The sequence below is a fragment of the Lipotes vexillifer genome, unplaced genomic scaffold, assembly GCF_000442215.2.
Source record: "Lipotes vexillifer unplaced genomic scaffold, Lipotes_vexillifer_v1.1 scaffold225, whole genome shotgun sequence".
Lineage (NCBI taxonomy): Eukaryota > Metazoa > Chordata > Mammalia > Artiodactyla > Lipotidae > Lipotes > Lipotes vexillifer.
In genome coordinates this window covers 2540953-2554464 of record NW_006787630.1, presented here as the reverse complement: position 1 = coordinate 2554464, position 13512 = coordinate 2540953, and the positions used below count along the sequence as shown (strand labels likewise).

General features: G+C 61.7%; 2 protein-coding genes across 2 annotated transcripts in view; both read left to right on the top strand.

Annotated features, from left to right (window-relative positions):
- Positions 1 to 1903: 1903 nt before the first annotated feature.
- On the top strand, positions 1904 to 6507 carry MADCAM1 (mucosal vascular addressin cell adhesion molecule 1). The gene is made up of 5 exons (XM_007460453.1): positions 1904 to 1964; positions 2118 to 2390; positions 2749 to 3069; positions 5005 to 5436; positions 6398 to 6507. Exons 1-5 carry the CDS (start codon positions 1904 to 1906, stop codon positions 6505 to 6507), a joined length of 1197 nt encoding a protein of 398 aa, XP_007460515.1.
- A 1298-nt stretch (positions 6508 to 7805) lies between these two features.
- The window catches only part of TPGS1 (tubulin polyglutamylase complex subunit 1), a 6878-nt gene continuing 1171 nt past the window's right edge, over positions 7806 to 13512 (top strand). The window contains exon 1 of the mRNA XM_007460425.1: positions 7806 to 8179. Coding sequence (XP_007460487.1) covers positions 7806 to 8179 — 374 coding nt within the window. The remainder of the gene's footprint in view (positions 8180 to 13512) is intronic.

The following is a 13512-nucleotide window of genomic DNA, read 5'->3' as shown; positions in this document are numbered from 1 at the left end:
TCCCCCCCCCCCCCGTCTCTGTCTCCCCACCCTCCTTTTTGTCTTCCACCTCTGCCCAGAATCTCCTTCCTCTGTTGAGCCCACCTGTCCCTTCCTCAGGGTGGCCTCTGCTGATGCTGCGGTCATCGTGTTCCCCTTAGCACTGTCCTCTTAAGCCGCGGGTGTCATTAAGCCTCCTCGTTCACGCAAGCAGAGGCTTGGAGCTGGAGGGGCCAGCGATGGCGGGGGAGGGGCAAGTCCACACCCTGCAAGGGCCTCGGCTGCCAGGGTGCCAGGAAGCCGGGTCAGGGCCTGGGAAGAGACCCATTCACCAGGCCTGCTGCCCCCCACCCAGGTTAAGGGCCCAGCTTTCCGAGAAGGGCCCACACCTCCGGCCTGGGGAGGGGCGGCACCTTGGAGCTGCCTTCCTGTGCGGCCTTTCCTGGCACCGAGGAAGGAGGGGGATGGGACCAAGGAAGTTAGACTCTGGGTTCGCACACTTGGGGCCCCCAGAGTCTCCGCTCCCCTCCCCTGCCCCCAGCGGCACCCCAGCCCCCACTCAGCTCCCCTCCCCTGCCCACCGGCCCCTGCTCTTAGGCCCCAGTTTCCACCTCTGACATTTAAGACGTTGAGAAGACAGACGGGCAGGGCTGGTGGTGCTTAGAAACAGCATGGCCTGGCGACTCCTCTCTTACACTGAAGTCAGGGAAACTGAGGCAGAGTCAGGCGGGGGTGGGGGGACAACCAGGACTCTCCATCCTTTTCCTCCCGCGTGCCCGCTGCACACTGGGTCTGGGGTCACAGCGGACGAGATCCCCCCCATTCCCAGTACAAAGGGGATGTGACATCAGCCACTTGACCTCGTTAAGGACTGCGAGGAAGTCAGGTTGGGGGGAAGCTGGCTGGGGAGCTTCCCACTCAGAAGGCGGCATCTGGGCAGAGAGCAGGGGAGGCTCATGCTAAGGGCCTGAGGCTGCCTGGTCCGGAGGCTGCCCAGTCTCATAGGCTCCAGCCACGGCCAGGAGTTGGGATTTTTCCCTCTGCCAGGGGAAGCCGTGGGGTGTCCACGTGCTGAGAGGGTGTTTCTAAATCCACTCTGGGTGCTGGGTGGGGAACGGCTGTGAAGGAAGCCAGGCTGAGGGGCCCAGAGGAAGGAGTGGATGGATTCCAGCGTTGGGAAGATGAGGTTCTCAGGCCTCGCCGATGTCCGCCGTGGGTCCCCTCCCCCAGGCTTCTCGTGGGGAGCCCAGACCCAAGTCGCTGTGTGGAACAGAGCACTGAGGCCCCATGCCCGGTGTCCCAGGCTCCCATCACGCCTGCCCGTTTGGCGGACGGGAGACAAGCTCAGAGATGGGTGGGCCTCGGCTCCACACCCTACAGCAAGCATCCTCACCCCTGACGGGACCCATCTTGCAAGCGGATTGCTCCGGGCGGTCCACCGCAGGAGACCAGCTGCGCGGCCGCGCAAGCTACCGGGGGAGGCTGCTCCCCACCGCCCCCGCGCGGCCGCTCCGGGCAGCGAGGGCTGAGACTCCCGCCACTGGGCGAGCCCGGCGCCAGCCCTGGGCCTGGCTCCGATTTCCATTCAATTGACCTCGACAGTCAGCCCCCTCCCGCCTCCATCTTCCGATATTCCGTCGCTAAAAGTGAAACCTGGAATCGGCCCAGACCCTCCGCCCGCGGGTTCTGACCTCGGCCTCCCCCGCCCCCATCTCTGGCCCCCAGTCCCTGCCTCTCTGTCGCCTCCAGGGTCGGGGGTCAGGGTGGGAAACCCCCTCGGGAAACCCCCGGGGAGCAGCCGGAGGAGGGGGAGGGGAAGCGGGGTCGCGGGGTCGCGGGGCCGGGGGCGGGGGGAGAAGGGGCCCGGGCCGCCAGTATTTAAGCCGCCTCCCCCGCGGGCGGCGGACAGAGCCGGGGACCGAGCATGGAGCAGGGCCTCGCCCTCCTGCTTCCCCTCTTTCTGGGGCTGCTGCAGCTGGGCCGCGGTGAGCGGGGCCGGGGTCTCCGAGCCGGGAAGGGGTTGGGAGAGAGGAGGGGCTCGGAGAGGGGCAGTGCGGAGGTTTGGGGAGGCGAGGGAGGATCCCCCACTGGAGGGCCTCGGAGGAGGGGGCTGGGGCTGAGAGCGCCGTCGCCCGCAGGTGGGCCGCTGGAGGTGGAGCCCCCCGAGCCCGAGGTGGCGGTGGCCGTGGGCGAGTCGCTACAGTTCACCTGCCGCCTGGCCTGCGAGGACGGCAGGGCGGCCTCGGTGCAGTGGCGAGGCCTGGACACCAGCCTGGGCGCCGTGCAGTCGGGCGCGGGTAGCAGCGTCCTCTCCGTGCTCAACGCCTCGCTGTCGGCTGCGGGGCCCCGCGTGTGCGTGGGCTCCTGCGGGGACGTCGCCTTCCAGCACATCGTGCAGCTCCTGGTGTTCGGTGAGCCCCCGCCCCTCCCGCCGCCGTGGCACGCGTGGGGCCCAGCCAGCGGCCCTGCTTTCCCTCTATCCTCGTGCCACCTCTGCCTGGGAGGCTTCCCGGATTGCCCAGCCCGCCCCAGCTCAAAGCCGGCCTCGCAGGTCCTCCTGAGTCGATCTGCAGCCCGCTCCCTCCTCCCCGCATCCCCTCTCCCCCAGTCCACTCCCAAACCTCCTGTACCTGACCCCCTTGCCCTTTCTGCGGGTGCGGCACGGGGTCTTCCCTGTCCCCGGGCACCAGCAGTCCCCACGCCCCCTCCTCAGAGCCCAGCCCTGACCCTCGGAGCTCTGCCCACCCCCTTCCTCCACTCCCTCCACAGCCTTCCCAGACCAACTGACTGTGGCCCCAGAGGCCCTGGTGGCTGGGCCGGACCAGGAGGTGTCCTGCACAGCCCACAACGTCACACCTGCTGGCCCTGACAACCTCTCCATGTCCCTGCTCCTGGGAGATCAGGAACTGGAGGGGCTGGAGGCCCTCCGGGATGTGATGGAGGAGCCCCAGGAAGGCGAGGACCCGCTGTTTCAAGTGACACAGCGCTGGCTGCTGCCTGCCTTGCAGACACCCACCCCACCCTTCCTCCACTGCCAGGCAACCATGAGGCTGCCCGGCTTGGAGCTGAGCCGCCGCCGGCCCATTCCAGGTGAGCCTGTGCCTCAGTGTCCCCCCAGGAAGTGGTTGAGGTCACACCACCCAGCGCCTGGGAGCCTTGATGAGTGGTGCCCAGCGGCTCTTATGGAATCCTGGTTAAGCCCCTCCCATGCTGTGTCGCCACCTGGGCAGGTCACAGTACCACAGCCGAGCAAAAATTGCATTTGATCTTTATTTTATTTTTTAATTAATTAATTTTGGCTGTGTTGGGTCTTTGTTGCTGTGCGCGGGCTAGTTGTGGCGCACGGGCTTAGTTGTTCCGCAGCATGTGGGATCCTCCCCGACCAGGGCTCGGACCCCTGTTCCCTGCGTTGGCAGGCGGATTCTTAACCTCTGCGCCGCCAGGGAAGTCCCTACATTCGATCTTCAGTGTGTCCCTTCGTGGCAGCCAGGGGTTACTTCTCACTCGTTCATTCACTCAGCTGATTTGCTGAGCACCTACCCTGAGCCAGGTCCCATGAGGTGCTGCCCTTCCTCTGCCCACAGCCCTCCTGGGCTCCCACCTCCCTTTGGGTGAAAGCCCAAGCTCCTCGTGCCCACGGAGCCCTACAGAGCCTGACCTGCTTGCCCCGTCCCCCACCCCCACCCCCTGCCTCACTTCCTCCCTCTGTCTCCCTCACTCAGTCTGCTGTTCCTCCGACACCCTAGGTGCAGTCCTGCCCCAGGGCCTTTGCACTGCTTGTTTCCTCTGCCCAGAAGATCTATCCCTTCCTTCCCAAGCTCTTCCTCCAGGTCTTGGCTCTAATGCCACCTCCTCAGAGAGGCCTTCCTGGCCACCTGGGCCAAAGTTCCTCCTCCTGAGGCACCCCCATCACCGTGCATGCGCTCTTCCCCACATCTCCCTCACCTCCCTCGGGTCTCCTTCCCAGTGAGACTTGCCCTGACCTCTCTGTCCAAGGGGTCAAACCCCACTCCCACCCCCACCACACAAACACACACACACACACACACACACACACACACTCAGGCCCTTTCTCTTCTCCTGTTGAATGTTTGTTGACACCTTTTTATCAACATCTGACTCCTGTGTGCTCTCTTTATTTTTTTTCCCATTAAATGTCTCCCCTGCCATTGGTTTCATTGAGATAGGAATGTGTCACTCTCATTCATGGCTGTTCCCCCAGTGGCTAAAACAGTGCTCAGCGCACAGTAGGTGTCCAATAGATACATCCTGAATGAATTAATCAAAAACTGTTATCACGGAGCCTGGCGCATAGTAGGTGCACAAGAAATGCTTGCTGAATGAACTAACGAATGGCAACATTTAACATGGGGCCTGGCACACAGTAGGTGCTCAGTTCATGTCAGATGTTATTAGTTTGTCTCATCTGGGACAGGCCCTGACCGCATCACCAAGCTTCTGGCAGCCTCTCACTAAGGAAGCACAGATTCGTTCTCTGAGAGGGCACCCCGATACTCATGTTAATGGCTGCGGCCTGGGGGCCGGGAACGGTTTGGCTCAAGTGGAAGCAGGGTGTGGGGGAAGGCAGGGGTGTGCTGGGAGGGTGTGCACAGAGTCCTCCGGATTTGAGAGCCGTCACACAGCAGAATGGACAGATCCTCTCTCGGGGCCTCAGTCTCTCATCTGCACCACAAGGGGGTGGGGCACCCCCTTCCCTCTCCCCACCCCTCAGCCCCATAATAATAAGGTCCAACACCCGTGTCACTCTGCACGCCAGCCCCTGGGGTGGGGGCCTCTCAGCTCACTTCCCAGTTGAGGAAAGTGGGACACGGAGATTTGGATGCTCGCCGGGGGGAGGGGCATGACAGACTCTGAGAGGGCTCCTGCCCACTAGCATACCCTGTGATTCACCCAAGTGAATGGACGGGGCTTGGAGCGGTTCTGGTCCAACCATGTGGTCCGGGTGGAGGGGGAGGGAAAAGGGGCTGGGCAGCAGCCAGAACAGACGGCGGCCGTGCTTTCCAGTCCTGCAGGGCCTGACCTCCCTGGAGCCCCCCGTCATGACCCCCCCCGAGCCCAGCACCACAGAGCCCCCGGAGCCCCCCATCACCACCTCCCCCGAGGCCACCCCAGAGCAGGCCTCCACCCGCAGCCCCAGGAGTCCTGGCCCCGAGCCCCGGAACAGCTCCACCAGGCCCTGCCGCCCGGAGATTCACCAGTTGTCAGCAGCAGGGGGCTTGGAGCTGCTGTGTGAGGTGGTCTGCAGCCCAGGTGTGGCCGTGCGCTGGACCCGGGCCCCTGGCGGGCTGGCGGCCTACAAGACGCAGGAGGTGGGGGCCCAGGCCTGGCTGAGCGGCGGGAGCATGCTGTGGGCCAGATGCCACGGTGAGGGCTGGTTCCAGTGTTGCCTGGACCCAGGGGGCCAGACGGCCAACCTGTACGTGGCCTCAGAAATCTGTGAGTTCAGGGGCTGGGGCGGGCGCTGGGGGAGCCTGAGAGGGAGGGGAGCCTTGCGTCTGGCCTTAGACAAGGGGGGCCCTGCCAGCCTGTGTCCCCAGCTGTCCAGTGGACTTCCGTGACCCTATAAGATCACAACTGCCTGCATGGCGATAACTAAGTTTCAGGGACTGTGTAGGTGTCACAGCACTCTACGGACTAAGACAGCTTGTGGAATAGAAACAGAAATAGAAGGGACTTCCATGGTGGTCCAGCAGTTAAGACTCCGTGCTTCCACTGCAGGGGGTGCAGGTTTGATCCTGGTCTGGAAACTAAGATCTGTGTGGTGTGGCCAAAAAAGAAAAAAAGGCCCGTGAGCCATGGCCACTGAGCCTGCGTGTCCGGAGCCTGTGCTCCTCAGTGGGAGAGGCCACAGCAGCGAGAGGCCCGCGTACGTGTACCGCTAAAAAAAAAAAAAAAAAAAAAAAATAGAATCCAGCCACTTTGGTAATTTCCATTTTTCTGGTAGCCACATTCAGGAATAAAAAGGTAAAAATAAGTTTGACAGTATATTTCATTGAACGCAATATATCTCAAACGTTATCATTTCAACATGTAATCTATAAAGAAGCATGAATGAGATTTTTTTTTTCCAAACTAAGCCTTCAGAATGCAATGTGTGTTTTACAAAGACAGCGCTGTCCACTCAGACTGATCACATTTCAAATGCAGCTGTGGTGAGTGGTCCCTCACTGGGCAGCTCACTTCTAACTACAGGGTCCTATGTACCTTTCAAAAGACTCACTCTAAAAATCGCTGGATAGTGCAGCGATTTTTATACATTTCAGAAGGCGTTATAAACCATGAAGTCCTTTGTAAAATTTCGGGGAACTCGGTCAGTCCGGGAGCCCTTAGCCGACTCTGCTGGGCCGCTCCCCAAACCTGCAGAGAGGTGCAAGACACCGTATGCCTCTCTCTCCAGGCTCCCCGCTAACGTCTGCATCCCTGTGGACGGGCAGCTTGGTGCTGGGGCTGCTTCTCCTGGTGTTCCTGACCTACCGCCTGTGGAAACGCTGCCGGCCCACCAGATGACCTGGGCCCCCTGCCCCGCCTGGACCACACGGAGGGGGATTTTCCTTCCACTCAGTTGCGACTAGAAGATGTTTGCAGGGTTCTGGACAGCAAGGGGGGCTGACCGTGGATCCCTTACCCTGATGGCCAGCACATCCAGGCTCCCCAGCTGGCTGGGCTTCCCTTCAGTGGGGACCCTGGGGAGCCGCCACCCCCACCCACGGTGCAGAGCTGGAGAATAAAGAGCATCTGGTCTGACCTCGGTGGTTCCTGTCACGGTCTGAGGACACGGGGAATCCCCGGCATAGCTCCAACCATCCTCTGCTCTAGGTGACTCCCCAGAGAGACAAGGAAGGACAGGACACCCCAGCCCCACGTGGCCAGGGGTGGGGGTAAGAGGCGTGAGCTCTGCCTGGTGCCTTTCCCTGCATATGGGGACACTGGCGCTTAATGAGCGACTAGGAGTCCTCAAAAGAAGCGGAGAAAAGTATTTGTTGGAGGACAGCACGGGCAAAGACACAGAAGAGAGGTGGCTTGTTAAGGGAAATTGCATCTCTCTTGGGGTGGCTGGAGGCTAAAGCGTGGGGAGAGGCGAGGGAGAGGCTGGAAACGATACCGGCAGATGAAGGGCTGTAGATGCCAGGGTCGTCAGCCTTGTGGAACCGAGGAGCTATGGGAGAGTTTAGAGCTACAGAGGATGCGGGGTGAGAAAGTTCCCTCTAGTGGTAAGGAAAGGTAACAGCCTGGGACGGGGAACTGGGGACCGTGGGTGGTCCACTCGCTCTGTGAACCCGTACAGCGGACTAGGGGCCGCGGAAGCGCAGACCAGACCCCTAACCCAGCCTGATGGGGAGAGGGGGCCTTTCCCCACGAGGTGAGCTACAAATTCGCACGGAGATTGGGTTAGGCTGCAGACCAGGCTGAGCACAAAGGCTCTGAGTTGAAAATCAGAAAAGGGGGCGGGAGCGGCGCTTAGGGAAGCAGCGCTTCCCTGGTAACCAATGAGACCGGTTGCTAGGGGACCATGCTAATGAAGGACTCGCCCACTACCAAGATGGCAAGCAATCCGGCTTCATACCAGAAACCAAGCCCTTCCTAGGGATCCATTTTGGAGTCTGGCAAAATTTAAGTTCCGGGCCTAAGCCAGGAAAGCCAACCAACACACCTAAAGAGGAAAACGGAGAGAGAGTAAGTGCCAATGAGAACCTAGGGAAAAGGGTGGCCTGCGCTGGTTATTTCCCAGAGTCTCCCCGCGGGATCCGGGCGCCCTCTGCCCTCAACAAAAATGGCCGCCCAGAGGTGCCAGCGCACTGTGAAATATGGACGTCCTTCCGGTCCCGCTGCCCTCAGCGAAGATGGCGGCAGTGGAGAAGCGGCGGCTGCCTGTGGCCCAGGCGGCCAATTTCACAGGCAGCGGCCGGCCAGGGGTGTCCCGAGCAGCGGCGACGGCCGAGAGTGAGGAGGACTTCCTGCGGCAGGTCGGAGTGACGGAGATGCTGCGCGCGGCCCTGCTGAAGGTGCTGGAGGCGCGACCCGAGGAGCCCATCGCCTTCTTGGCGCACTACTTCGAGAACATGGACCTGCGGTCTCCTGCAAACGGCGGCGCCGGGGAGCCCCCGGGCCAGCTCCTGCTGCAGCAGCAGCGCCTGGGCCGCGCGCTGTGGCACCTTCGCCTGGCTCACCACTCCCAGAGGTGCGGGGCTGGGCCGGGCCTGGGTGGGTAGGGGCCGCGGCCGGACTTCAACTCCCAGCGGGTTCCGCGCGGCTCCCCGCCCCCGGCGCCGGCTCTCGAGCGCGGGGCGTGGTGGGAACTGTAGTCCGCTCTGCCTGGTGCGGGAGGGGCGCGGATGGCTCCGGGCTGCGGGGCCCCGGCGGGGCCACCCGAGTGCTGGCGCCGGTAGCTCTGGCAGACTTGGGTTTTGGTGATGCCTCTTTGCAGGTGCCGAGGTCCCCCTTGAATCTACCTCACTTTTGAAAATCATGGAGCCCAGACAGGACTTGGCCAAGACCGCAGAGCAAGTCCTCCGAGCCAGGCCCCTCCTAGCTGCCTCGTTCCCAGCGTGGTAGCATCCTCGTCCATTCAGCCAGAAAATGAATATTTACAGGGCTGGGCCGTGGAGATAGAGAGCAATCCAGGACCCCCGCGGGCAGGAGAGACGTCCAGTAAGGGGCCTGCATTGACACACAGGGAAAGGTGTTGCAGGCACGAGGCCACCGGCTGCACTGGCCTGGAGGCTGTGGGGCTGCAGTGCGCGACCCACGGGGGAGGGGGAGGCCGGGAGCCTTCGCAGGGCTGAAGCATGGAGGGGTGGAGGGGATGGCGCCTGCCCCCCCACCCCCACCCCCTTAGAAGCGGGTGAGGGAATGGTCCGTGTCAGGTGGCTGGGGAGGAGCTGTTTGACGCGCAGCATTAACCAGACAAGGTGGGCGCTGGATGTGGGTGGGCTGGGTCTTGGTTGGGGGTGGTCCCCAGAGAGCCCAGGAAGCCAAGCAAGGGAGCATTTCAGCCTGACCCCAGCACCCTCCTGCCTGGGGGCAGCCCTCCCGAGAGAGTCAAGGTGCGGACCCCAAGCAGGGGAGCACAGAGAGGCTGGGAGGCAGCCGGGTGTGGGAAGGGATGTGGAGAACGGGCATCCCATTCGGAGCACCCGGTCTCCACCGCAAGGGAAGGGCAAGGGGGTTGTCCAAAGTGACAGCCAGAAAAGGGAACGGCCGGGGCCACCCCTGAGATGGGGACCTGGCGGGGAGCGGGCTGATGGGCATCCCTGGGTTCTGCTGGGTCTTCAGGGGGTTGTGCAGGAACAGCCCCAGGTGGTCCATGAGATGGGAGGTCACTGGTTTGGGGGAAGTTTCCACAGTGACTTGGGGACCGTTAAGTTGGGAGCTGGGAAGACCCTGAAGCAGGAAGGTGGACAGTTGGGTCGGTAGCTGAGACGTGTGATGGTGCAGGGTGGTTGTCGCCTGGTGGCGGAGGGGTGGTTGTGAAGGCCTCAGGGGAGCTGAGAAGAGCGCAGCACCCGATTCTGAGGAGCCACAGTCTCAGCGAACCCACAGGAAAGCGTGAGAAGGCAGAACAGACATGGAGGGAACCAGAAGACAGGGAACCAGGCCATCTTCCGAGGGGGAGAAGAGTCAGCGGCAGGGTCACCACGTGCAGTCGTTCGGGTCGAGCACTGCACAAGCCGTTCACTCCATAGACGTCACAAACGAGGACCTTTATGCGAAGGCTTTTTGCAGAGCTTTGCCTAGTTTATGCAAAGGCGCCTTGCGGGCTGGCGGCGGCCCTGCGTCCAATGGCCCTAGAGATGAGGGCTGAGAAGCGTCTGTTGGATTTAGAACCAAGGGGGCCATTTGAGTGTCCTGGGGTTGCTGTAATCCATTACCACAAACTTGGTGACTTAAAACAACAGAAATTTATTCTCTCACAGTTCTGGAGGCCAAAGTCCGAAGTCCGGGGGCATCAGGGCTGTGCCGTCTCTGGAGGCTATAGGGGAAGGTCCTTCCTGCCTCTTCCAGCTTCTGGAAGCGCCAAGCGTCCTTGGCTTGTGGCTGCATACTCGCAACCTCTGCCTTGTCTTCCCATGGCTTCTCTTCTGTGTCACTCTCTCAAAAGGACACTTGGCATTTGTTTTAAGGCTACCTCGCCCCACCTCCAGACCCTGAACTAATTACATCTTTCAAAGACCCTATTTCCAAATAAGGTCACACTCACAGGTTCCGGGTGGACGTGCACCTGGGGGGACACTATTCACCATACTGAAGGGGTGTTGGAGCGGTTCTCAGGAGGAGCAGAGTGAGTGGCCGGTGCTGGTGGCGCACCTGGTCTCCCAGGTGCTGAACTCAGAGATACGTTCCCAGTCAGGAGCCCCATAACCTTGGCTGCCGGGTCAGAAGCAGAAGCCAGGCCAGGCGGTTCCCCCCGAGGCTGGGCAGCTTCGTCCCTATGCTGAGGGGTGGGCTGGGGAATTCCGGGGCTGCCCTTGAGAGTGACCTCAGCACGAAAGATCTGGGGAGAACTCAACCAAAATCCCCTCTACTGTTGTCTCGAAATCACACGTGCTGGCTGCTAGGACTGGTGACGGCCCTCAGAGCACAAACACAGCAGACCGGCATGGTGGCCCAGGGCCGCCTTCTAAGCTGCCACGTGCTAATAGGAACAGCAAGAGTGCCAACCGCTGCACGTCCCCGTGGCCCCAGAAAACATGCAAAAGCACCAAAGGGTCTGAGCCAGTCTCCTCGGCTCCGAGCATCCTCTGTGGGGTGTCCCAGGCTCTGTGAGGTGTGGAGCAGCCTCCCTGCCCCCACCCACTCGATACCGGGAGCCCTCCCCATTGTGACAAGCACAGACGTCCTCAGACATCACCCAGTGTCCCCTGGGAGCAGAATCTCCCCAGACAAGACCTGCCAGATTATGGGATTCCACGGACCCCCCAGGAGACTACGTCCCGTGACCGTCTGACCTCTGAGGTCTGGGATGCTGCACACATTTAAATACACACGTGAGTGGGAGGGAGGGGAGGTGACCCACAGACACTGGGGGCCACCCTGGTTCACACCGCCTGACTCAGTGGGAGTGTATGCAGGCCTCTGGTGTGAGCAGGGAGAGGACCCAGTTTCTTTCCAAACAATTAACCAGAGTCACTCCTCAGCGCTGCTAACACAGGGGGAGCGCGGTCACTCTGTGCGGTGCAGCGCCACCCAGTGGTGGCAACCATAACTGTCCCCAGAGTCACCAGTGTCCCCTGGGGGCAGAGTCACCCCGTTGAGAGCCCCCGGTCTACCTTGGAAAGTCTCCATGTCTCTGTGACAAGACCCATAAATAGGTTCTTTTTTAACAAATGCCCACACGCTTTGCAAACTGCTCCGTGTGGGAGCTGACACAGGCAGAGCCTGAGGACCAGAGCCCAGGACGGCAGACGGTGTGGGTGCTCCCTCATAGCTGGGGCCCCCGGGAGGGCGGCCTCGAGATGGGGTGTGGCTTTCCTCTGGCTTCTTGCCTGACGCTCTCATCTCACTGGACCGTAACTGCCCCCCCTGTGCGTCTTCCTGCCCGCGAGGCCCACGGTAAACAGAACCTGGACAGCGCTGAGTGGCAGCTGGTGACAGCTAATGACAGGCGCACGCAGTCCCCTGCCACACGCCAGGCACAAAATCTTACCCTCTGTCCTCCCAAGAATCCTGAGACGCAAGGACTAGAACCCTTATTCTCCAGAGGAGGGAAGCAGGGCGCAGTGGCTAGAACCGGTGCACGTCTGGGCCAGCCAGGAAGAGCTCTGAGCACACAGGGTGCTCAGGGGTCCCCACACGCCGCCGCCTCCAGGGGGATTGATTCAGCTCAAGACAACTAGTGGGTCGACCAGGTTCCTTGGGGAGGCATCAGGCAGAGCTGGGCGGATGGTGGACGCTCAGGCCCCATCAGGACGAGCCATCAGCCCACAGGGACACACCCGAAACCTCAGTGGCCTCACACGGCTGCTGTTGGGTTGGCAGGGGCTCTGCTCACTCAGGCTTGCGGAGAGTGGACCCTCCACGGGAAGTGGGCCATGCTCTCGTAGGGATGGGGCGGCCTGCCTTCAAGACGCCCCCGAGATCCACACACACACACCCCCGTATTCACACCCTCGGGCAGCTGCCTGCGTTGCCACCCCGCCGGTCACCCGCTCCAGGGGCCAGTGCCGTGACCTTAGCACACTCACACTGCCCCGTGGGGAGAGGCCTCCGCAGGGAGCCTTCAGGGGACAGCAGCCCTGCCAGGGTCCTGGTTGAAGACTGAGCTGGGACCACCAAGCCAAGCCATTCCCAGTTCCTGACTTAGGCTGCGACGTGGTCTAGGTGTGGGGGTAACTGCCACGCGGCCACAGAGTTGACACAGGCATCATCACTGCCAGGTCCCCCGGACCCACTCGTCCTGGTGAAAGGAGCTGATAACAAACGCTCCCGCAAGGGGTTATTGTGAGGCGGCAGCAGCTGACACGGTGCCAGTCCTGGGAACGGGAGCATGACGCTGCGTCTGGCACCCCCAGCGCTTCACGGAGTGATCTCACTGACCCTAAAGCGCCAGTACATCCTAAGGACCCGAGAAGTGAGAAGTGAATCCCAGATGGGCGAGACCCCAGGTCCTCCCCCTCCCCTCTGGGCCTCAGTTCCTCCTCTGTAAAGGGCCTTGACCCACGGAGCTCACTGGGTGAGCATGTCCATCCCTGGGCCCTGCCATGCTCCAGCCCAGCGTGGGCCAGGCTCGCACCCACGCTGACCCGTACAGGTCCCACAGATAAGAGTGGAGCTGGGCTCCCAGAAAATGCGAATGTGAGCCCTGGGGGTGCCCCTTCCTCTGTGGGACCCTTGGCCTGGCCGCTGCCCTGAGCCTCACTTCCCCTTTGCTTTAGTGGAGATGGAACTGGGCCTCGGCCGGCCGCCAGCTGTTGAGAGGAGAATGGGAATGAGACCCGGGTTATCTAGATGCCCAGGCTCACCCCAGCCCACTCACTTAACCACTTGTGAGGCTCCAGGGCGGCCAGGGCTCGTGGCGGGACATCAGGGTCCTCGTGGGGCAGGCGGTAAGTAGTGTCAGCGCCGTGGCTGGTCCCTGACGTGACCGTCGGGTCTGCTGTTGCAGCAGAAGGGCAGCATGTCTGGGTTGACGTGGCCGCCTGCGGATAAATCTTTACCCACAAAGACAGGTGGCAGTGGCTTTGAGCCACAGTGTGGGTTACTGCCTCTGGGCCTGCAGGGGTGAAAAGAGGCAACCCAGTTAAAAGGTAGGGATGTGTCCTGCCACAGTGACACCCCGTGGGCACACACATCATCGATGGAATGGAGAGTCCACGGGCGGATGCCCATCGTCGGAGTCAGCAGACGTTTCTGGGGCTCCTGGTCAGTGTTCTGGGCGCTGGGGCTGTAACAGTGACCAACAGATAAACTCCCTGACATAGGCCCCTGGGCTGAGCTGGTGGGAGGGAGGGAACTCGTGAGGATACCACAAAGAGAAGTACAGGAAGGGGTTAGGGGGTCAGGGAGGGTCCCCCC